Raw genomic sequence first — 23739 nt, 5'->3', positions numbered from 1 at the left:
AGTGCTAGAACTGATCTACCCCATTCAAGGAGCCCCACTGTTCATGTCATTCAACAGAGTCTGACAGCTGAAGGCACCATTTGGTGGCTGGTGGGACTCAGTGGTTTGACTGACGGCCTGTGAACCAAAAGGTTGCAGGTTTGATTCCTAGTCAGGGCACATGCTTGGGTTGTGCAAGAGGCAACCAATGATCCGTGTTTCCCTCTTCCAATAAAGGAAAAAAAGAAATGTGTGTGTATGGCACCATTTGTGGATGGGATCAAAATGACAGGGCTACAAACTATTCCTCCCTTTGGACATGCAGTTGCTGTCCCCTACTCCACTGGGCCAATGGAAAACACATTCAAAGACCAGGTCAGAAGTTTTTGGAACTTTGGCTCATGGGCCTAAGCCATCTGGAGACACTGAGAACATCTTGTTGGAGCAACCATGTAGCTGAACTGGTTGACAAAGTTCAGCTGCCCCACCAAGGCCCCAGACACATGAGGGAAGCTCTATGGGAACACCCCAGCTATCAGCTGCAGAATGAGGATCAACTTCTCTTGCTGGCACACGTAGCACATTTGCCTAGCAGAGCCCAGCTCTGACTCCTGGTACACAAAACTTTTAAGATACAATAAAACACTTACGTTGTGAGGCACTTTGTTAGAAACGATCACTGAGGTTGAGAAACAAATAGTTCCCTTACTGAACGCACTCTACAGACTACTTGGCAGTGTTATATGTGACACAAGAAAATGCAAACAACCAACCTACCCCCAAAATCATTTTGAAAATATTTTTTAAATTCTTTTATTACTATTTTTTAAACAAACGGCCCCAGGGATAGGGGACCAGGGGAGCTGGGAGGAGGGCAAGTGAGGCCCCAGCCTCACAACCCCTCCCCCCCCACCCGTTTCCCCCTTATATATTTATAATCTATATACAAGGCCCAGGGGGTAGGGGGCAAGGGGAATTCCCTCAGTGGGGTGAGGGCAGCCTAGGCTCCTTGTCCCCTCGGGACCCAGGCTCTTCTGCGCGTTGGGAAGACCCTTCTCGGGAAGGTGGGCCTGTCCGCTCCCAAGGCTTCGGTATCCAGCGAAGGGCATCAGGTGGGGAGGCCTGGGGGGGGGGCGGTAGGTACATGTAGAAAAGCAAGCAGGCTACATTCATACTGGGAGGTCAGGAATGAGAGACCAGAACTTGGGTGGTAACTCTAGAATTCAGATTTGGATACAAGGGAGTTTCTCCCTTACCTGCTGGTAAAGGTCAATGTGCTGGGTGCGGAAGACTCCGCTATAGGTGGAGGGTGGAGCTTTCAGACGGGAACTGAGGCCAGAGAAAGACCTAACAGAAGAAGAACATTTAAGGAGAGCTGAAAACCTGCCCCCTCATCCCCAAAGTAAGAAAGGCCTTGGGGCTGGGCAGTTAAAGTCCTCAGTCCCTTCTCTTGCCTTCCAGCTGGAGAAGTACGTGATGACCCGGGTCCTCCAAGGTTGCTGCTCAGTTTTCGATAATCCTGGAACGGCTTTAGTTCTACTGGGTGCAACTGAAGGGAAAAAACTCATGAACCTCCTGCCTCTCAACTCCTTCATCTTGAGATAATGAACCCCTACCCCTAACTTGGAGTTGACTAGCACAGTTCCTGTACTTTACCTCTGCTTGCCCCAAGCTAGGGGGGAAGGGCCTGGCAGATGAAGGCAGCACCCGAGGAGCAGGTGGGGGCCGCACAGCCAAACTGGGGGGCTGCAGAGCAGGGCCCACAGGTAACAGAGAAAGAGGGGGTGGGGCAGGAGGCGGTGCTGGTGGCAGGGAGCCAAAGTTCACCACAGGCAGCTGGGAGTCCACCACAGGCAGAAGCATCTGTAACAAGAAATGTGGGTCTGTGTTGAGGGTAGGAAGAAACGTCAGAAAACCAGAGACAGAGTCAAATCTAAAAAGCCAGAGGATGGACAGAGAAAGAGACTGAAGTGAAAGAGGAAGGATAAAAAGCACCTGCTGGGCAGGGGCCCCAGAGGGGAGGAAGCCACTTTGGCCACCAGGTTGCAGAGGCGAATAAAAATCTGAAGGGGATGGCAGATCCTGGCGCACCTGTTGGGGAATGGGAAGAATTTATGTCAACTCCCCCAAAAGCATTCTCCTCCACCCCTAGCTCCCTAAGCCTCTTACCTGAAGCAAGGGTTGGTCAGACAGAGGACTGGGGCAGAAGGCTGGAGAGTAAAGGAAGGAGGGTGGAGGGTAGAGAACTCCAGCTGGCAACTTCCCCAGCTCTGTTGCCTGCAGTGCTGAGAAATCCAGGAACTGGCCTTTGACAGCTACCCCAGAGAGCAGTGCTGAAGGGGGTGCCGGGCCCGGAGGGAGATACAGGGGCTGTGACCTGGAAAGAAATTGGGGCAAGGTGGAAGAAAGGCATGAAGGAGTCAGTGTCATTTATTCCTTTAGCCTGAGCACTGCCGTAAGTCTACTATTAGACTTTGGTACCTAGAAATGTCTTCCCCGAAACATGGCTCCATTCCTTTTGACATTCACAGGCATCTTAGTCTTACCTGTAAGGGTGCACTGAGGGTGTCCCAGGGCGGAAGCCTCCACTGTTGGCATGTAACTGAGAGTCTATGGCTCCCCCTGAGACCTACAGAAGAGCAAAGCTGGACTAGCTCCAGTTTTTCTGGTCAATAAAAAGCTCACCCACCCCATCACCTATAATAATAGCAAGGAAAAAGATGAAATGGAGAAGAAAAAGGTTTTAAAACTATATAAACTGGAAAAACTTTACTGTATTTTAAGGGACAGCAGGCAGAAAAGGATCACGAGACAGGAAGTGGGACCTACCTGAGAACTGGGAGGCCCAGGGCTGCCATAGAAGATCTCAGGGTACAAGCGCTGGCTTGAGGAGCTGAGCTCTGGGCCACAGTGCCCAGAACCTAGGTTCTTGGATTGTGGTTGTAGCTCAGTGGAGGCAGAAGCACTAGGGAGCAGCTCCCAGTCTCGGGATATGGGAATGGCCTTGGAAGGAGAAGACTTGTCAAGAGAGCTCTCTGGATGCCCAAGCTACTCCCAGCCATCTTCTCCAGAAATGAGACCTTTCTACCAAACTTTCACTCTCCCACGTACCTCAGTGACTGATGCCGTTAGCTCCTTCTCTGCTTTTAAACTGTCTCCTACCACTAGGTGCAAGTCTGAGTCCTGTGATCACGAGGTAGGGGAACATTGTCCCATGATTCAGATGTGTCCTCCGTGTACCATCTCCAGTCCTTCCCTTCCCTCCACCCAACCCAATATGCCCAGAGCCCATGCAAACCTTATCACTGGTGCCAAACTGGACTGGGGGACTGGGTCGATGGGATGGCCGAAGGGAGCCAGGCTGTGGACCTCGGTCTGCAGTACGTTGCAATCGTTCTGTGCCAATGGGACCAGGTGACAGAGGCTGCTCCCGGGGCAGCTCCTGGGTTGGGGAACACAGTAAAGTAGAGTCAGGGGAAGGAAACAGAAGCCCAAATAAAGGAATACCCAAAATGCACAGAAAGAGAAAACAAAGGAAAGGCTACAGCCGGAGTCCCAGAAACATTCTTTTTACCTTTCTGTCTCCATTAGAGGGAGGAAGTGGCCGTCTCCTAGGAGGTTCAGTGGATTCAGAGCCAGGTGGACCCTCACCAGGAACAGCATTCAGGGGTGAGGGACCTCCAGGCCGCTTGGGGGCCCCCTCTGCTGCCCCTTTGAGTCCTCCATCTGGGGAACTTCTCTGGCTGCAGGGACCTGATGATACCTGAGAATCCCCGCTGAGGTCTACCCCACTGTCAGACTGACTCATCTGAGAGGAACAGAAAAGAAGTTAGTTAAGTGGGGTAGAAAGCACTCTAATACTTGAATGTACACAAATGGACAAACTAAAGAAAAGAGACAACTATGTAAGGTAACAACCCCAGACCCAATCCAGAACAAGCGGGGAAGAAGTATGGCAGTGCTTGATATAATCCCAGTTCAGACACTCCCTCCTACCCTCATTCACCTCAGTGCCAGCCACATCCTCAAAAGGACTCAGGGGTTCCATCCAGGGCTCCATGGGGCCAGGCCGGAAACTCTTTCGACTAGTGGCTGGGAAGAGCACCGACAGAGCAAAGGACGTGAGGACAGTTATGAGGCCCTTCTAGCTCTCAACAGTCGTCTTCTGCTCAGCCTTACTCACCAGCAGGTACACGATTCCAGATGTGAGGAGTCAGGGCCTCCGTTCCTGCATCTCTGGACTCTCCCTGAGGGCCTGGGCCCTTGGATTTTGGGCCCAAGAACCCAGAGCTATGAGAAGGTGGCAAAGATTCCTAAAGGTGAGAAAGGCCAGAGGCTAAACATGAATGAGCTGGGCACTGGGGAATGTTAAGAAATGGGACAGAGCAAGGTGTTTGGCAAAGAGGAACTTGTAAGCATGCAGTTACCAACACTGAGAATTTGGAGCAAGAACAATAATATGAATAGGAGAGGAAAGTGAAGAAAATGAGAAGCTTCGAAAGAGCAGTGAAGCACAATCTGAACCCCCATTCCTCACCTCCTGCAGCAGCTCCGATTTTCTGGGAGGCCGCTCCCGCCGCTTGGGGGGGAAGGGATTAACCCCTGTAGAATCCTGAGGAGTCTCACCCACCCCCCTCACCATCGGCCCTGGCTCCTCAAAGTGGAGGTCTGAGGAAAAGGGGAAATCTGTCAGCGTCAGCCTTGCTCTATCACGGACTCGAGCATTTCCTCCTTACCCAACACCCCAATCCCTCCAACCATAGACACCTTGCAAGATCTCCAAGCCAGACACTTTTCCCCCTTCAACACCTGACCTCTAAAGACAGTCTCACACTCAGCCCCTCCAGCTTACCTAAACTGACACCAACACTGTTGTTAGCTCTCTGAGAGTCATAGCAAGATGGGGGCCGAGAAGAGGGGCCTTGGGGAGTACTAGGCTTGGGCCTTGGGTGCCCCCCTGGTGCAGCTGCACTCCCCTGGCGGCTGCTGAGCTGGGCCAGAGCCTGTTGGATGCCAGCAGGGTTGCTGTGGATCACTTGGTCCAGACGGAAGACAGCAGAACTGCTGGGGGGAGGGGGAGGCAGTGGAAGCCCTGGGGCTCGCTCCTCTGGAGGGCGGCTAAAGAGAACAGATCATCAATGCCAGTATTCCCAAAATTGTTACTTTCCCTACAAAAACCTTTCAATTTCTGCTCTTCCCTATATAAATCCAAGTATTTCTTAAGAAATTCTGTGTGTGTGGGGGTATCGAGTGGAGAGCAGGGACTAGGTGGGTGTCTCTATCAACTGCTTGTTGGCCCCTTCACCCAAACATGGATACCCCAGTGCTTTTATAACCCTCAGGTCTCCCAACTCCACCACACCCAGACTTAGTTTAACTCGAGTGTTTCCTCTCCTCCCCCAATTTCCTAAGAACAAACTTAGCTTGTCCCTACCCACCTTCGATTCTTGGGAGAGGGCCAGCTCCTCTTGTCCCCTCGCCCTGGGCCGGTCCTCCCTCCAGGACCCCCACCACCTCCTCCTCCACTGCCAGCTTTGCTGCTGGGGCCTGGGCGCCGGTTCTGCCTTTCCATGCCTGGACGCTGACTTGAGAAGCTCCGCTTACTTAGATCCTTTGCTCTCTGACTGAGGTCTCCACAAGACATGGTTGAAATGCCTGGTCCAGCTCCACTGCCCCCACCCCCAGGAGTTCCCACAACTTTGGGAGTCAGCAGTACTGGTGGGGGAGCCTCCTTGTCCCCTCTTCGTTCACCGGCAAAGTCACTACTTTCAGATGCAGTCTCCCACTCCTCATTGGCCTGGTCTGAGTTCTGATTTGATAGATCAGGAGACTTGGCAGCTGCCTGGCGAGGCAGTGGGGGCACTGCTACTGTTGTGAGGATCCCCTCTGGTCCAGGGGTAGAGGCTGGAAGGACTGGGGAAGAGAGCTTGTTCTCTGCCCCTCGGGCAGCACTCTCCCGTTCCTGTTTCAGCCTCCGAAAACGAGGTGGTTTGTCCTGCTGCTGAGCCCTCCCATGTCGCCTCCTTCGGGGCCGCTCCCCATCTTCCACACCCATGCCCAGGTTACTGCCTGCACTGTTGCCTCTGTGGGCCATGGGGGACAGAGGCCCTGGGATTAGCTTCTCTTTCAGAGGTTCCTTACTTGGCAAAGGACCTGCTGGAGGCTTCTTGGGGGCCAGAGACTTGGCTGGAGGGTTCCAGCCTGGGCAAACTGGTGGAGGGGGCCGTCCTCCCCCTCGGCCACGGCGTGAAGGTACTCCTCTGGGAGTAAAGACTCGCCCACCGCGGGCAGTAGAAAAACGAGCTGGGGCTGGTGAAGGAGGAGCTCCTGATGGAGGGGGAGCAAGAGGGACCTGGGTGAGTATTCCTTCCTTAAGTGAAGGGACCTCCTTATCTGAAGGGGCCAGGTCACTCTCATGGGTCTCACTGCCTGTTTCTGAGCCCCTCTGCCGGCGGCGCTTGGGAATTTCTTCATACTCAGAACCCTCACTTCGAGTCTCACTGGCAGTGCGACCTCGGGGAGCAGGGGCATGGTTTGGTCCTTCTGCCCCACCTGCACGTCCATCATCTCCACGGAACTCGCGGTAACTGCGGAACTCTCGGCTTCGGGTTCCCCGCCCTCGTCCCCCATAGGTTCCCCGAAAACCTCTCCCTCTGGCAAAATACTCGCCTCGGCCCCGACCCCGACAAGAGGTAGGACCCACTCTTTCATAGGAATAGTCCCTCCGAAGCCTTGGGGCAGGGGAAAGACTCCCACTTGGTGGAGCCTCCTTGGGGCCTCCGCCCCCAATCTTCCCTTTTGCTGTCTTGAGTGGATCTGACTTTGGGACCTTAAGGGTTTCATCCCCCTGTTCAAGGGGCTTGGGAGGCAGCTCTTCAATTTTTGTAGGTGGTGGGGGTTTCTTTATAGGCCCAGCCCGGCGGGGAGGGGCCCCTGGCTCCTCCGGAGGGATTCCACGACGGCTGCTGCCTGGGCGAGGGCCCCAGCGGGTCTCAGTGCGACTCTCTCTTCGGGGAGGTGGGGGACCTTGGCCTCCAACTCCACGGGTAGGCTTTCGGGCGAGTTCTGGCCCCGTTAGCTGTGGAGTGTCCTCGTTGGGCATTTCCTTCTTGGGCGGTGAAGCCTGTATCTTGGCTGCCTCATCACTGCCTGGAGGCCAGGGGAGTTGACGGGGCCCTGCGGGAGTTGGCTCCTCCAGAGTGAAGCGAGAGAGTGGGGGCCCAGGGGCTCCATTCTCAGGGAAGCCGGGGTAACTGGCCAGATAGGGTGGTGGGGGAGGTACTGGAGGAGTCTCGCTCCTGAAGAGGGAGACAGAAAAGAACAGAAATAAGTATCTCAGTACAAGGAAAACTGGAACTAGGTGGGGAAACAGAACTTTACTATGACCTAGGCACTCCTTCTGTGGTCATCCCCATGACCTCACCAATTAATTAATCTAGTCCCTTTTCTCCTAGCCTAGGTCCTTTCACTAGGAACTCACCCATTTCTCTCCCACTGCTCACTCACCTTATCCCCTTGTCATCCTCATCAGCAGCCTGTCGCAGTGGTGAAGTAAGTGGCCGAGGATCAGTTGATGGGGTGGTGAAGACATCTACCCAGGCCAACTTTGGATCCACTGGTGGGGTGCCCCGATCCCTTAAGTGGGGGGCTGCATGGCACTCGAATGGCTCAGAGCTTGAGCCTCCACTGTCTGAGCGCTCCCGAGGAACTAGGCCTGAGGAAACAACAGCCCTTTCTCATGTGACAAGCTCTCCAATCCAAAAAAAGATCTCCCTAGTCTAATCCTTCCAGTCAGTCAAGTCCACAATATCAGCTCCTCTACTACTTATTTTCAGTAAGTCTGGGCCTGGCCCACTCTCCCAAAGCAAGGTCATTCACTCAGCTTCCCTGTAAATTAATCAATCCCCCCAAGTAAATTCTGGCCAAAAAGCGATTAGTTTCTTTCTTCTCCAAGTCCATCCTTGTTACAAAGAGCTACCTCAGTAGTGTTAATAAGCACATGCCCCGCCCCCTTATCAGTGGCCCTATATCCCACAACAAGATATGAGTACCCACATCACAGGACTGAAGGTCCCTTACCAGAGGGATGGACGCCAGGAGGGTAGAAGTCCAGAGGGGGCCGGCCCTGGAGGAGCCGGGGGTCCACATAAGGAGGAATCATCATCCAGCGGGGATCAAAGTTCATTGGGGGCATGGGTGGGGGCCGGCCCAGAGCACCTGGATATAGGGCCTTGGGGGGTGGTGCCTGTGGAGCTGGCACAGCCCCCATGGTTACAGGCTGTGGAGGTGATGGGGGCACTGGTGCAGGTGGGGTGGAGCCCTGTTGATGCTGCTGCCACTGCTGTTGCTGCTTTAAGAGCTGCTCCTGTGGAAAGATGAGACAGGCATCAAGGTTCACCACCCCTCTACAAAAAAAGGAAATGGCGTAAAAACAAGTCAATACACAAATGTGACATGTACCTGCACCAGATGGAGACAGAACTGGTAGAAAGACTCAGAAGAGAACAAATGGATAGTGTAAACAATGGAGCTAGGGAGAGAAGCAGTCCGTAAGAGAAGTAATTTGATCTCACCTGCTGCCGCTGGAAACGAGGTGGCAACAACTTTTGATATTTTGGGTAGCCCAAGCCCTGGCTGGAGGCCTGCCGGGTGGGACCAGCCCCGTCACCCTTGGGTTCCACCTTTGGGGCTGGAGGTATGGCAGGAGAAGGAACCTCTTCTGGTGGTTCAGGACCCTCTTTTGAGGGCAGCTGGGGTTCCACTGCATGGAAAATGACAACACTCAGAGCAGCCTAGCCCACCACGGACATTCCATGAATACCTTCACAATTTCAGTTCTCATCTCTAGTTCCCTCTCTAAGCTAAGTCTTTCCCACTTAGAACACATGAAACACTTCCTGGCCTCATAAGAGCCAATGGTGGTGGAATTAACTTTCCATGAAGCCCACAAAATAACACTTTTGAGTCTTCCTCCACGCAAGGATATAGAAAGTGCTTTTAGATCACTACATATTAAGAAATTCAGGTAGCAAAACCTCCTCCTCCTCACACTGACAGTCCAACAAGTCCAAACAACTGCCTTCCATTTCACTTCCTCCTATCCTTCCTACACACACAGCCTTCACCCAAGCAGAGAAGAAATTTGCTACTTGGTAGCACCTATTCCTGGCTCCATACCTGGGCTGGTTTCGAAGCTGCCACTGCTGGTGTTACTGGTACTGCCACCACCACTCACCAGGACAGGGGACGGAACCACACCTGGAGTGGGGGTGGACTGGGCAGGAGGAGCCTGTGCTGACTCTTCTGGTTCTTTTTCTGGTATTGGGGCTGGTGCTGGTGAAGGAGCTAGAGGTGTGGGGAGTTCTTTGGGTATAGCAGGTGGTGGCACTGGGGCAGGAAGGGCAGCAGGGAGGGCAGCAGGGGGGGCAGCAGGCTCTGCTTTGAGCCGCTTGTCAGGTGCCCCAAATTTCTCATCAAGACGCTTAAGCTTCTCTGCACAGGCTGCCCGACGCTCCTCCTGCATGCGGCGCTCCTCCTCTTCTCGTCGTCGCCGGGCCCGCTCCACAGCCAGGGAAATCTCAGATGAAGACTGCTTTCGCCGCTGCCGCCATGCCTCATCCTCATCTTCAGGTGCTGGGGGCTTGCAGGGCGGGCCCACACGATCCTGTCAATGGGTAGACCCAGCAGGGCCAGAGATGTGAGTCATTATGTTTCTTATCTCTTTCATAGAATGATCAACTGTCTCTACCTGTGGGTGCAAGGATCAGGACTTGGGTTGATGGCCTCTCTGAATAGGGACAAACTCATTATCCTAGTCTTTTCATTTCTTTTCTCCTTCCAGAGATCCAACATCAAGGCCACCTTGTTCTTACTCTCTAGCATATTAATTTCATCCAGACTCCCCTAACAATAAGGATGTTCCAAACCTTGTCTGATTCTCCCAAGCTCTAACTTTCTACAGCCCATTTTTGACCCTCCCTCTAGCTTCCTCTATTGCTGTTCCTTCAATCACACAGCTGTCCCTATTAGCCACAACTGACCCCCCTCAACCCCTCATTGTAGATACTCACTGGGTGGTCCCCAGGAGGCCCCCAGTTCCCAGCGGGGCCTCTGTGAGGTGGGAGTGGGGGAGGCTTTGGGGCAGGAGGCCCCGACTCTGTTTCTGGAGGCCGAGAGGTCTCTGCCCAGGCCGTCTTAGGAGGGGGAGGTTCACTGCTGGCGTAGGTGCCCTTTTTGCCATCTGTTTCAGGGGGCCGTTCCTCACCAGCAGTTGACTGGGACTCCTTGCTGTAAGCAGACCAACAGTGGAATTAAAATCAGCTGTAACCCAGTTCCTTAAGAGTATACCGCCATGACAGAAACTGAGACCCCTCCTCTCCCCAGAGGGCCCTAACTCACTGGCCCTCAGTTCCCTCCTCTTCAGAGTCTCGCCCGTCTTCCTCATCACTGAACTTGAGCTTTTCAGTGTAGTCGACCTCCTCATGGGCCCCTGAGGGGAAACATGAAAGGTAGTAACCAATCATTCTGCTTTCAAATCTCAGGTACCTTTTAGGATACAAGAAGTAATCTGGAATCATGCTGTGAAATGCACTACCAACGCCAACCCCATCCTCTGAAGTCTGGAACCACTGGAGTCTTGCCATTCTCAGTCTTCTCATTCATTACCAGGAATTGACTTTCATCCATGTATCTGCATTTCTCCCCTACAACACCCCATTTTTTTTTCCTTATCAGATTTTACCTTTTAAGACCAAAATGCTTCATCCTTAATACTCACTTACCTGCCCAACCATCATCATTCTCCTGATCCAACTGGTCAAACTCTTTCAGATTATCCTCTTTAAGAATGGAAGGCCGACCCACAGGCTCTATAAGGCGCATTGGTGGCCCTGAGCCCCGGGGGCCTACCACACGGGGAAAACGGCTGTGTATAAAAAAGCAAATGTGAGAGAAGGTAAAAGATGGTGTGGAGTATAACCACATACAACACTGAGCCTCCTGGCTAGAATACTATTCCTCCACCAGTAGGATTCCCCCATCCCCAAGCATAAAACCAGACCTGGCATTACTCACCCGGGCCCATCAGGAGTAGGGTATCGGTAAGGTCCCTGGGGTCCATAGGGTGGAGGGAACGGTAGATATGGGGGATACATCTGCGAAAAGGCCCAATAGCAGCTGCTCAGAAGGGTGGTCAAAGAGCCTGCCAGCTCCCTAAACCTATTGTTCTCCCTGCTCTTTATGTCTTAGGTCCCTGCTTTCCAGCTATCCCTTCCAAAGACAAAGTCCTAATTTCTAACTCTCTAGCTTCCAGTGCAACCACTCCAAAATAAGATATCCACACTCACGAAGGGCGGCATCATTCCTCGGTAGGGAGGGAACTGGGGCGGGCCGGAAGGCTGCAGTCCCCCCCGGGGATCATGGCCATGATGATGTTTGGAGTCTGGGCCCTCCAGTTCATCAGGGCCACGCCCACCTCCGTCCCTCCAAGTTGTAGAATCTGTTTTGGAAAAGGCACAGAGTAAACAGCTGACAATAATGGGGAGCACTTAGCTCTGGGACAGAATAAGGTAATGTCCCAGCCAGTAGGTAACCCCTTACCTACCCAACAACAGCCTCCCTCCCAAATGGTCGCCACTCACTTTGGGGGCGGAGGCTTGGTCCGGGCCCAGACGACTGTTCGGCAGACTCCCTTTCCTTGGCAGCCTTGTCCTGGTCGCCAGCTGCCTGCAGGGTCGGAAATTCCTCTCGAGAGAATCGCGACAGTAGGCTTGATGCCTTTCCACCTGTTGGGGTTGGGGAACAGAACAGGAAACAGAAGTACATACACTAAGGATGCACCATGAAAAGAGAAGGTTCTGACAGGTATCAGATCATCAGGTTCCTGCCTTCAAACCCACTCCCTTCTCATTAAGTGCTCATTCCCCAAGAAATGCAGTTCTGGCACACCCTCCTCACCCTCATATAAAACTGAGACAAACTTGCTCAAGTGCCCATGAAACTAAATACGGACCCCAAAATTTAGCCAGAGGACTGATGTTTCACGAAAGGCACAGTGCAAGGCTCCTGCCTACCACGGTGCCCAGAGCGACCTCTCCAAATAGCCCTGCTCTCACCATCTCCATGTGCTCCATGGGTGGCGCTGGTTTGTGCCCAGGACTTTACCCCGCTTGGAACCGAAGGAGTGTTCTGGGGAAGCAGATACAATAAATGGTGATATAAGTGGGGAGCTATAAGCCATCCTTGTCCCCATCTCTTCAATAACGTCCAGTTTTTCAGATACCTCGGGGGCTGCTGGGGGTCGTTTCGGCTGGTTCGAGGCAGGCGTCTGTGAAACCGGCAGTGGCTGCGATTCCGGCGGCTGAGCAGTTGAGGCATCGGAACTGAGGGGATAGAAAAATGGGAAGGTTATCCAGAGCCTGAAATGCCTCCCCTACTTCTCCACTCCACAGTTCCTATCTTCCTCTCCACAGGAAGATAGGAACTGAACTCAGGACTATTTGCTACTAGTTACAAATGTTAGGACAAGATACCATAGCCCTGGCTAGTACAGCTCAGTGGACTGAGCACGGGCAGCAAACCAAAGGGTCGCCAGTTCAATTCCCAGTCAGGGCACATGCCTGGGTTGCAGGCTAGGTCCCCAGTAGGGGGAGCACAAGAGGCAACCACACACTGACGTCTCTCCCTCTTTCTCCTTCCCTTCCCCTCTCCTAAAAATAAATAATTTTAAAAAATACCATAACCACATCACCCTGCATAAGCTGTCATATTTCTTCATGCTGCTCCTGTCTGACAAAAACCTAAAGGTGCCATTCCTTAGTCATCTAACAGGAATCTGGAATAGGCAGGAAAGGGGCTTCCCTCTTTGACTTTGGCTATGTGGCTGGGCTAGACCAAGCCCAATTTATCCTGAAGTTCAAAGTAAAAATACTCATCACTCTAGGTCCCCCAAGTCTCTTGCTACCTCTTGGGGTCGGACTGCTCCTGTTTGCTTGCCCATCCTGTTCCGTCTTTTGGCACTAGTGAGACGTTGGGGTCATTGCCTTTGTTCTCAGCTTTCAGGCTTGGAAGGTTGGCTGGGGGTGGCATACGCCGGGCAATAGCAACTTTCCCAAGACTCTGCAGGCCATGGCGAGGGGCAACTGGAGAAAAGGTAGAAAGAGGGTAAAAAATGCCTCACATGGGAAATCCTCAGTGTCTTTCTGCCCAACTTCTCTTAGAAACATCCCTTCCTCTGGCCTTATCAATCTCCAAAATCCTACTGGGAAGGCTGAGAAACATCATATCCAAGGCTTCTATGCGAGATGGTTGGTCTTGAGCCTGCAGGGAGCAAGCTGGCCCCAGACTTGTCCAAGTCCACATTTCTTTACCTCCAATTCTTATGTCCAAAGACAGGGAACCATAGACACACCTTTGTAGGAGAGTAACTGGTGTTTACCCGAAGCCCAATGTCCCCTACAGGACCCAAGATAAAGTTGGGGAGCCTCTAGTGTTACTTTTTTCTTTTTTGGTAAACTGTATTGTAGCCATTTCCCTTCAAAGAACTCTAAAACATAGGCCCCATTCATGCTCAGCATCCAATAATTAGGAGCATCTTTGCAGGACCCTCACCAGCGGGTTTCTGGATCTCTAAGGATTTGCCCTTATACGTATCAAACAGGTTGAGCGAGGAATACTTCTTTCCATCCTTCGCCTTGGCAGTCGGCCCCGAGCGATCGGACATTGCGCTGGAAGCTCATTGAGTATGTTGGGTCCTGCAGGCACCTCCCCCAAAACGTGCCGGAGCCTGTGGGCCAAACACCAAGTGTTTCAGTTTCTGCTCTTTACAGACTCCAACAGAAGCTTGACAATCCCTTTCATTCTCATTAGGAGCCCAGATATATGGCCCTCTGGTATCTTTTCCTCAAGCCTATTCAAAACTCCCCAGTCCCTTTAAGCAACCATGATCTATCTACTCAGCTCCCGCAGAGCCCAAACACCTCTTGGCAAGAAAATCCTGCCAAGGATTAAAAAAGTCTAGCATCCTAATATAAATACTATAAATATTCTCTCCTCTGTACCAATTGATAAAGGGTAGTAACCTCTTCATTATCCCCACAACTAATCATCTCTTCAAAATCACTTCAGAGACCCACAATAAAACAGGGCAAGTCCAAGCCCTGGAGAAACTGGAAAGAAGCATACAGCTCTATCATGCAAGGAACAGAGTTTTAGGTTCCTGACTTACTAGACACTATCTGTGCCCCAGGTTCCATTCCCAGCACCTCACTCCCATCTGGAGGAGGTCTGCAGGAAGGTATGCCGGGAGTTTAAGGATTTTTATGAGCTTGCTCAGCCAGACTAGGGGTTAGTGTCAGAGAATTCCTCATGGGAATGGGGTTCTGCATACTCCCAAGGTACAGAACCCCAAGTATTTAGGACACCCCATCTTTTCCTATTCTTGTCCCAATCCCAGCTCTTGGGGAAAAAAATCTTGTCAGCAGGTGCCAAGCTGGCAAGTTCTGGCTTACGCTATGCAGATATGAGGAAAACAAAGCATTATTGGAGCCACTTCAAGAGTACCCTGTAACCATGAGGCCAAGGTCAAAGCCAACTTCATTTTCTTACCCTCAGTAAGAAATTCCAACAGCAGTCATTTCTTCTCCTAATACCCCCTGCTCCCCAAGTAGGCCAAACTCTGCATGGTCTGTCGTTTTGGGAGTGACCAGGCATTCATTTATAAGGGGGTATAGTGTAAAGGAAAGAGATGGAAGATGGTGGTGGGAAATTCAGACAGCATCAGGATGAAAACTAAAATTGGAGAATACTTTAAGAGGGGTTAGATGAGAGGATGGGGTTTACTTTTTAGTTAAGGTGGACAATCTTTGAAAATACATATATAAAAGAAAAGAGAATAGAAAAGTCGGGAAAAGACTAATGAAAGACTTAAGACAAAAGTAGGTGAGATATAGCATACGTAAGCAGAAATTAGGAAAAGGATGCAGCGCAAAGTTAAAGGGATAGTGTCAAGAGATCCAGAAAAGGGGCGTTGGGATAGTAAAAGAGATAAGGACTAGGAAAAATGAAACGAGAGGGAAGATGGAGGAACGTAGACAACAAATATGCGCTATAAAAGCAAGGTTCCAGAGTGGGAGTGACTCGACGAAAAAAGGGGCGTTAAGAAGGGGGCCCTTGAGCTAGGTGATGGGAGTGGGAAGGAGACTTTCTAAGAGGACCGTCGGGCGCGGCCCACCCCCGAGCGGTGGCGGCGGCGACGGTGGCCCACGGAGAGGGGTGAGATGTCAGCAGCACAGCGGAGGGTGGGGAGTAACCGGTCCAGGACACAGGGTCGCCCCATTAGATCATGAAGGTGGGTGGGTAGGGGCAGGCTACGGACTCTGAGAGAGGAACTGAAGGTGCTCGTCCAATGTAGGTGGTATCGGAGGGGGAGGGGCAAGGCAGGCCCCGGCGGTACGAGGACAAAATGGCGGCGGCTAATGGCAGCTTGTCCTCCTCTCCCGCCTCCCTCCCTTCCCGGCGCGCCACCGCCGCCGCCGCTACTGCTGCCGCCACCACCGCTCCCCAGCTGGAGAAGGGCGTAAGCCCGCGGCTCATCCAGACTCACCTGGCCGGGTGTGCGGGGGTCCGGGACCCGGCCCAGGGGCTCCCCGGGGTGGGATGGCGGTGGGGCGGGGGCGGATGGCGGCAGATGGCGCCGGGTTCAGCTGCGCCGGTGTCCCTCGTTCCTCCGCGGCAGGGCTCCGACTAACGGCCCATCCGGGCAACCACCACCCCCGGGAGTACCCACCACCTCCCGCCTCCCTCCGCGTCTAGACACGCCTCATTATTTGCATATAGGGCGGAGCGCTCTCCTATCCCACTTTACTTCCAGGGCTGTTCTTATTTAAAAAAAAAAAGCAAATATGCATAAAGAGGAGGGACTTACAGGTTCTAGGACGCTGATTGGCTGAAGGGGCGGGCCTCTTGCGTCGGCCGTTGAGACGTGTAGATGGGGAGGGAATGTGGCGCCAGTCGGCCCGGCATTTGGGGCTCACTATTTACATGCGGGGAGAAAGAGGCGGGGCGTGCGTCGTGCGTCCGTGGAAAGATGGGAACGGAGAGGCGTATGGACGCCGAGAATGAAAAGAAACGATGCTGCGCTGGTGGTGCTTTCAGCGGCGGAGTGGAGCGAGAGGACGGGGCGGAAGGGATTAGTTGCCGGGGGCGGAGCACATGTAACCATGGAAGAGTCAACTCAAGCATCCTTTCGCGATAGTGAAAGCACCAGAGGGGCGGGGCCTTCATTTATTAAATCACGTAATGCAAATAAGGTGAATAGACAGGCCAATGGAAGGGTCCAGGGGAGTGTATTATTGGCGTCTCGCCGCTCAGGCAATCTTAAGGCAGTTCTATTTATTTGCATAGTATATACAAATTATTTGTACAAAGTTAGGCTAGGAATGACCTACTCATCAAAATATTGGCAACCAATGACAAGACGGATACTTAACTTTATAACCTGTAATTTTCAAGAAGATATTTGTGTATCCGAGCCCTGGCTGGCGTAGCTCAGTGGATTGAGCGCAGGCTGAGAACCAAAGTGTCGCAGGTTCGATTCCCAGCCAGGGTATATGCCTGGGTTGCAGGCCACAACCCCCAGCAGCTGCACATTGATGTTTCTCTCTCTTTCTCCTTCCCTTCCCTCTCTAAAAATAAATAAATAATATCTTTTTTAAAAAAAGAAGATATTTGTGTATCTGATATTGTTGGTAATTTGCATTCTTTACAGTCTCATGGTATGAAATCGCACTTACGTGCTGATGACTCCCAAATGAAATACATCAGAGACCTCACTTTCCAGTTCCAGGCTTGTATACATAGCTATGTATTTGACATTTCCTCTTAAGTATCTAATACATCATTTCAAACTCAGTATGTCCAAAACTTAGCACTTGATCTACAGCCCCTCAAAACCTGCTCTATGCACATCCTTCACCATCTCAGCAAAAGGCAACTTAAAAATTACAGTAAAGTAAAAAACCTTGGAATCCTCATCACTCTTTTTATCTCACTCCCCAGCCTCTTCACTTCCACTTCTTTCATCTTGATCTGAACCGACCTCAACTCTCACCGGGGTTACAGCAACAACTTCCTAACTAGTCTTCCTGAGTTTACACCTGTTTCTACGGTCTATGTATTCTCTACATTGCAGCCTTTTTTTTTCCCCAAAGGAGGCCTCAAAGGACTTCTTTGCTTAAAGCCCTGCAATACCTCTCTGTTTCTCTCAGAAAGAAGCCTAAGTTTTTACAGTGAATTATGAGATCCTAGATAAGTTGGCCCCTTTTTATATCTCTGATTTTATTACTCTCTTTACCTACATCAGGCATATTTCCACTTGGGGCCCTTCTGCTCCTTTTCCCTCTGCCCAATTGGCCTCTTCTGAGCCTTCCCCAAAGCTAACTACTATCCTGACTTCTAACAACATATATTAGTTTTACCTGTTTTTGTACTTAATACAAATGGATTGTACAGTAAGGGCTCTTTTATGTCTGTATTCTGTTCAACATATTAATGAGTTTCATCTTCATTGTTGCATATAGTTATAGTTTGTTTATTCTTATTGTTGTATAATAATAATCCATTATGTGAATGTAACCCAATTTATCTTGCCCTGGCTGGTGTGGCTCAGTGGATTGAGCACCAGCCTGCAAACCGAAGGGTTGATGGTTCTATTCCTGGTCAGGGCACATATGCCTATGTTGCAGGCCAGGTCCCTTGTTTCTCCTTCCCTTCCCCTCTCTCTAAAAATAAATAAATAAAATCTTTAAAAAACAAACAAATCCACGTTTATAAAAAGATACCCAGATCTTCTCTTTCCTTCTTGGTGTTACCAGAGTTGTTGTGAAGATTAAATGAATTAATACAGAAAGCATTTGGAATGGTATCCAATATATAGCAGGTGCTCAATAGAGGTTAGCTATTAATTTTGTTATATTCAGGTATTTTATTCAATTCAATATTTTTATCCTTATCTGAAGTGCTATACAGCCACTGCAGCATTCTTTGGAATGCCAGTCTGGCTTCACTACTGGGAGGGGCCAACATGGGTGATCTCAGTAGCCCATTCTGTCCTCAGTACATGAAACAATTTGGGCCAATTGGATTCTCTCTTTCCAGGGTGGCAGGAAATCTGAAATAGTGGCCAGTGACTGGGGGTTGCTACTTTCCTTTGAGGAAAGGTCCAAGAATAGTCTCACTGAGTTCTTTGGCATCTGCCTTCCCTGTGGTTGGCTATTTAACCCTTTTTGCCATCCAGGGATCCTGTATCCCTAACATTTGCCCTCAGTATCCTCCTAATCCAAGCCCCTTCCCCCTTCATTAGATAGCTGTTTTGTAGCTTGTCCCCAAAAAGACCTCGAAGACTCACTTAACACTTAAATTGTCAGGCTCTATAGTGTTGTGAATCCTTTACTCCATCCAGTTACACCAGTTCTTTCATCCATACATCTATCCATTTATTCATCAATCCATCCATTCAATTTTAAGCATTATTGAGGGTTTGTGATATGTCAGGCATTACAGGATGGATCATATTATCCTTATTTTCAGGGGAAAGACTCGGAGAGCTTGAGGAATTTGTTAAGGTCACAAAGCTTATAGTGATGGAGAATGTTGGTTCAAAGTAATCCTTTGTCTTCACCATGGGCCTAGGTGATTTTTCTTTTTTCTTTCCTTCCTTTTTTTTTTTCTTTTTTGAGTACATGTCTTGTCATCCCCTCTAACTTCCTTGAGGTCAAGGTTACCTTATACAAGGGTGTGGAGGGGAATAACGTGGGAAAGAAGGGAAAGGGTCATAAATGAACATGTATAAAGGACCCATGGACAAAGCCAAAGTGGGGCAAGACTGAGGGTGGGAGATGGGGGTGGGTAGTGTGGGGGAAAGTTGTGGTGGAAAAATGGAGACAACTGCATTCAAACATCAATAAAAAAAAGGTTACCTTATACATATGGAATCCCCCTTGGCATACAAAATTCTCTCCTGTAGCAGACATTGCTTATCTTGGCAAATCCTTGCTCCCCTTCCCTCAAAGATGCTTCACTCCTTTCCAAACCCAGGGGGCGGGGGGAAATCCCTCCAAACACTGACAAAGCTGACTTGATCTGCAGAAGGAGAATTTATTTTGACTTTGGCTCACAATTTTGTCTTTTTTTTTGTGTGTTGGGTTATTAGAAGCACCTTCAATCCCACCACAAATCAGGGCAACTCAGAGATGGCTTTCTTGGCTGGAGGACCCGTTGGTTTCTCCTGCTCCCTTGCTTTCTCCTCATACATCAGGATCCTGGTCAAAATGGGAAGAGACACAAAGATCAGGGAACAGTCCTCTCAAGAGAATAAATCTTATGCTGCTATGAAAGTCCAGAAGAAGATGGGGGTTTCAAGGGTGGAAGGAGGAGGCGGGTGTGTAGAGCAGGAGTAGGAATGCAGGGGGCTGTAGGGACCAAACTGTGGATGGGGATAGGACCTTGGAAGGGTTTCTCAAAGGATGGAAGAAACAGATGCTGAGTAATATGTAGAAGGTGAGCCTGGGGATGGGGGTAGTGGTGGGGACAAAACAGGTAAGTATAGGAGAGGTTGGAACTGGATGCGGAGGGCCTACGCTTGCTCTGCCTTCCCCCCCACAGCAATTCCCTCACATTTTTAGGATGGCAGATCTCTTGCCCAACATCATCCTGAGAAAGTCAGAGTAGTTGAAAGTCTCTCCAGAGCCGCTGGAAACCTCCTTGATTAATTTCTTTAGTTCCAGATGGGTCTTGGGTACCCCAAGTTTCTCAAGCATTCGCTTCAGAGACATGATATCTGGAGAGAAAGAATGCGGGTGACAAGATAGGAAGTCTCCCTTGTACCTCCACATTCCCATTCCCTTTCTCTTATCCTGGAGGCTGGGCCCTTTCCCAAACCATCAGTACTAGAACACTATAGCAGAGACCTCTCTCTTCCTAGGTCTGCACATGTCCCCAAATCACCCTTTTCTCACCAATATCTCCGTTTCCATTCAGGTCAAACTCCATGTATTTCTCTGGGTGAGGGGAAAAAGCAGAGGGTAAGATCTCGCTGGAAGGGCAGGGGCAAGACAGAGGACTAAGAAAGAGGTTACTACCTAATGCTAGGTGGGGGAGAAGGTATGGAAGGAGGAAGTGGGGTGGGCAGAGGAAGTAGAGGTTGAGGAGTTGAAGGGCCCAGTTAAGGTATCCTGAACTTAGAGGGGCTGCTGAGAGGGGCTGGCCAGGGAAGAGAACTGCAACCAGAGGAACAATAGAAGCAGCCTTCCTTCATCCCACCACAAAAGTAGACTGTGTCTCTGCTCCCTACCCTCTGTTCTTGGGAAAACCCTACCCCCTCACCTCCCATCCACCCCTATAGTTTTCCCCTCACTCTTGAAGGCTTCCAGTTTGGAGGGCAGATCCTCATCACTGCTGTACTTAGGATCATCCAGGAATTGCTGTGGAAAAAACCAGAGACACGGTAGGCATTCCAGCCCAGGGCCTCTTCCCCCAGGCCCTGCCCTCTTAGTTCTTCCTTTCACCTTGTTGATTTCATTCAGGCTCTCTTCCTGCCTGGCCTTCAGCAGCCCAAAGGTTTTTCCTCCTGAGGGGGCACAAAGGTTAATGTACCCTCACCCCCAGACCAGCCCAGGGCTATCGCAGTTTTGCCTCCCTAGGCCAGCTAACTGCCCTCCTAGCCCCTGGCCCATGCTGTTGCCTCCTTGCTCATGTTTGAGGCTTCTGCCTATCCCACCTTTCCTACCCTGTAAATCCCTGGTTTGGCTCATGGCTCAGCAGATGCTGGTGGAGACAGACAAGCTTGCTGTTTCTCTGCCTGCTGGTTCTGCTCTCCCACAGCCTCCTGGGAGGCCTCCCTCACAAACTTCCCCTTTCCCCTCATTCCCTCCTCCTCTACCTCCAGGCATCACTTCCCCATCAGCTTCTGCTGACACTGGCAGAAGGGGGAGCTAAGTGTAGATGGAGATGAGAAAATAACATTCTCTCAGGTTCCTTTTAAGGAAAGCCCTATGTGTGCATGAAAGAAATTTCTTGATGAGCTACTGGAGGTGTGGGGGAAGGACGAACCCCAGGGGTATTTATTCTCAGGAACAAGTGGTCTTTGAACAGGTCCAGAGATTCAGGTAACACTAGGCCTTGCATGTCCTCAGGTTTCATGAGTCTGGGCACACAGTTTGGGATAGGGGGCTGAGGAAGGGCTGACTGGATTTTTCTGTGCTTAGGAGAAGAATCTAAAGTCCAAAAGGGTGGCAAATGGGTGTAGGGTCTGGAAAGGAGCGAAACTTCATTCCTGGTTCGGCAGCTCCAGAAAGGCACTTGGAAATAGGGAAATGTCTAATAAAGGCATTTTAGTTTATTTGCTTTAGGATGTACAATGTACTCCCTTTAGGATGTACATCTTACTCCCTTTAATTCTTTATAAAATCTGCAGAGCTCAGGAATTTGAGAATTGAAGTAGATTCTTTGGAGGAACTGAAAGTGGTGCTGAGAGAGACTACATTTATGGACATGAGAGCCAGGGTGGCCCTGGCTAGTATAGCTCAGTTGGTTGGAATGTTGTCTTGTAAACTGAAAGGTCATGGGTTTGATTCCTGGTCAGGGCACATGCCTGGGTTGCGGGTTTGGTTCCCAGTTGGGGCGCAGGCAGGAGGCAACCAATCAATGCATCTCTTATATCCATGTTCTTTCCCTTTCTTCCTCCCTTCTCATCTCTCTAAAATCAATAAGCAGCCCTGGCTGGTGTGGCTCAGTGGATTGAGCACAGGCCTGTGAACCAAAAGGTCACCCGTTCAATTCCTGGCCAGGGCAAATGCCTGGGTTGTGGGCCAGTTGGGTTAGGAGTGTTTGAGGGGGCAACCACTTGATATATCTCTTGCACATTGGTGTTTCTCCCCTTCTCCTTTTCCCTCCCTTCCCCTCTCTCTAAAAGTAAATAAATAAAATCTTTAAAAATGTCATTGGGTTAGGATTAAAAAAAAGTTCTGGGGGCGAGGTCAACATTAGGTTAGTGCATGTTTATGTAGGTGGTAAGGGTGCTGGTCATTGTGGGTTCAACAGAGCCCTGATCAACGCCCTCTGTAGGCAAACCTTCATCTCCCTTGCTGCTCTATTTGACTAGTCACTGCTAGGGAAGGTAAGGACAGTGTGTCCCTGTCACTGAGACCCTTTCGTGCAAACACCCTGCCCAGAGTTCCATCCCTTCTGCCCCAGCATTGATCAAAACACCTTTCCTTCTCTCCCCTCGACCTACTTCCCTTCTGTGGCTGGGAGTTTTCACTTCTCATTGTGCTCTCCCTGACCCATGCAGGTAGGGGGAGATGCTGGAGGGGACTTTGACTTAATTTTTAATTAATTAATTAGCTTTTTATCCTCACCCAAGGACACGCTTATTGATTTTAGAGAGAGGGGAAGGGAGAGAGACAGGAAGAGAAACATCGATATCAAAGAGAAAGGCATCAATTCATTTGCCTCTGGCATGTACCCCAGATGGGACTGAACCTGCAACCTAGGCACATGCCCTGACAGGGCATCAACCTGCTCCCCTTCAGTTTACTGGTCCATGCTCTAGCCAGCTGAGTCACACTGGCCAGCGCAAACTTTGGCTTCATGACTACCCTTTATTGCAGCTGCTTCTCTCCTTGGAAAGAAAGTTGGAACCCTGCAGTCCTAATGGTCTCACTGCCTGATAGGGGGAATTAATTTCTTTATTCTTATATTCATTCAACAAATATTTATTGAATACTAACTATATGCCAGATGTACTTTAAAGCCCAGTGAACCAAACAAGTGTATACTCTTGTCCTCAGGGACAGTCTAACTGGGGAAGACAAACAATAAAAATAAACAAATATGTTGAAGGCGGTAGGTACCCATGGAGAAGTGAGGAAGGGGGACAGGAAGTGCTGTGGTGGACTGCAGTTCATTGGTTAATAACATTATACAAGTTTCAGGTATACGACTTTGTAACACACCATTTTGTGCTCACTATCCAAAGTGTAGTCTCCTTCTGTCACCATGTATTTGACCCCCTTTACCCACTTCGTTTTTCCCCTCCCCCCCTTCCCCTAGACTGCATTCTTAAATAATTGCAATCTTAAATAGGGTAGTCAGGGAGACTTCACTGAGAAAGTAATTTTTTTTTTTAATTTTTTTAATGTATTGATTTTGGAGAGAGAGAAGGAGAGACAGAGAGAGAAAGACATCGATGTACTGTTCCACATATTTATGCATCATTAGTTGATTCCTACATGTGCCCTGACTGGGGGTCAAACCCACAACCTTGGCATATCAGGACGGTGCCCTAACCAGCTGAGCCACCCTGCGCCACCAGGCAAGAAAGTAATATTTGAGCAAAGATTTCAAGGAGGTGAAGGAATAAGCCATGTGGATATATGGGAGAAGCAGAGGGAACAGGAAGTACAAAGGTTCTGAAGTGATATGTTTGGGTACCTGGAGTATTTGTGAAACAGCAGGGAGGACAGTGTAGCTGGAGCCAGGTTATGTGAGGAGAAACAGAGGCAGAAGATGAGGCCAGACTGAGTAGAACTATTGGGAAAACTCTGGCTTTTATTCAGAGTGATGTTGCTTCTCAAAGTGGTCTTTTTTTTTTTTTAGTTTGTTTGTTTATTTATTTATTTATTTATTTAGAGACAGGGGAAGGGAGGGAGAAAGAGAGGGAGAGAAATACCAATGTGTGAGAGATGCATTGATCTGTTGCCTCTT

At 50.2% G+C, this 23739-nt stretch overlaps 2 protein-coding genes and 1 non-coding gene across 5 annotated transcripts; all 3 read right to left on the bottom strand.

The window, feature by feature from the left end:
• Positions 1-776: 776 nt before the first annotated feature.
• Positions 777-15769, bottom strand: PRRC2A (proline rich coiled-coil 2A). Of its 2 annotated transcripts, XM_045825935.1 has the most exons (31): positions 15581-15769; positions 13588-13762; positions 12941-13118; positions 12260-12359; positions 12093-12165; positions 11619-11762; positions 11325-11476; positions 11053-11132; positions 10761-10903; positions 10378-10468; positions 10050-10266; positions 9157-9643; positions 8553-8740; positions 8059-8344; positions 7486-7693; positions 5418-7277; positions 4832-5097; positions 4517-4647; positions 4163-4292; positions 3986-4071; positions 3554-3787; positions 3278-3421; positions 3091-3162; positions 2809-2982; positions 2526-2608; positions 2149-2356; positions 1975-2070; positions 1636-1842; positions 1434-1528; positions 1236-1326; positions 777-1101 (listed from the first exon to the last, which is right to left on the bottom strand). In XM_045825935.1, the coding sequence occupies exons 2-31, from the start codon at positions 13697-13699 to the stop codon at positions 961-963; spliced, it is 6477 nt and encodes a 2158-aa protein (XP_045681891.1). In that variant the 5' UTR covers positions 13700-13762; positions 15581-15769; the 3' UTR covers positions 777-960. The 2 variants fall into 2 exon arrangements, with proteins under 2 accessions (XP_045681891.1, XP_045681892.1); XM_045825936.1 differs by lacking the exon at positions 3091-3162.
• LOC123810543 lies at positions 13272-13400 on the bottom strand. The gene has a single exon (XR_006784270.1). It is a non-coding gene; the product is annotated as a small nucleolar RNA SNORA38 (small nucleolar RNA).
• Positions 15770-19111: 3342 nt separating the features above from the next.
• On the bottom strand, positions 19112-20909 carry AIF1 (allograft inflammatory factor 1). 2 transcript variants are annotated; one of them, XM_045826114.1, is made up of 6 exons: positions 20762-20907; positions 20541-20602; positions 20390-20456; positions 19992-20033; positions 19651-19813; positions 19112-19295 (listed from the first exon to the last, which is right to left on the bottom strand). In XM_045826114.1, exons 1-6 carry the CDS (start codon positions 20784-20786, stop codon positions 19211-19213), a joined length of 444 nt encoding a protein of 147 aa, XP_045682070.1. In that variant the 5' UTR covers positions 20787-20907; the 3' UTR covers positions 19112-19210. The 2 variants fall into 2 exon arrangements, with proteins under 2 accessions (XP_045682070.1, XP_045682071.1); XM_045826115.1 differs by lacking the exon at positions 19992-20033 and having other exon boundaries at positions 20762-20909.
• Between the last annotated feature and the right edge of the window lie 2830 nt (positions 20910-23739).

This window comes from Phyllostomus hastatus, unplaced genomic scaffold (assembly GCF_019186645.2).
Source record: "Phyllostomus hastatus isolate PE091 unplaced genomic scaffold, TTU_PhHast_1.1 phas_scaffold_60, whole genome shotgun sequence".
Lineage (NCBI taxonomy): Eukaryota > Metazoa > Chordata > Mammalia > Chiroptera > Phyllostomidae > Phyllostomus > Phyllostomus hastatus.
This window is presented reverse-complemented; position numbering and strand designations above follow the sequence as displayed.

Excerpts from the sequence above, each read along its gene's own strand:
- AIF1 (XM_045826114.1), bottom strand. The coding sequence starts at position 20,786 with ATGAGCCAAACCAGGGATTTACAGG. Across the intron at positions 19,814-19,991 it reads GAATGGAAACGGAGATATTG|ATATCATGTCTCTGAAGCGA; the intron begins GTGAGAAAAGGG and ends CTTTCTCTCCAG. Across the intron at positions 19,296-19,650 it reads AGATCTGCCATCCTAAAAAT|GATCCTGATGTATGAGGAGA; the intron begins GTGAGGGAATTG and ends CATTTTGACCAG.
- PRRC2A (XM_045825935.1), bottom strand. The coding sequence starts at position 13,699 with ATGTCCGATCGCTCGGGGCCGACTGCCAAGGCGAAGGATGGAAAGAAG. Across the intron at positions 4,293-4,516 it reads AATCGGAGCTGCTGCAGGAG|GAATCTTTGCCACCTTCTCA; the intron begins GTGAGGAATGGG and ends TCTCACCTTTAG. Across the intron at positions 2,071-2,148 it reads CTGACCAACCCTTGCTTCAG|GTGCGCCAGGATCTGCCATC; the intron begins GTAAGAGGCTTA and ends ATTCCCCAACAG.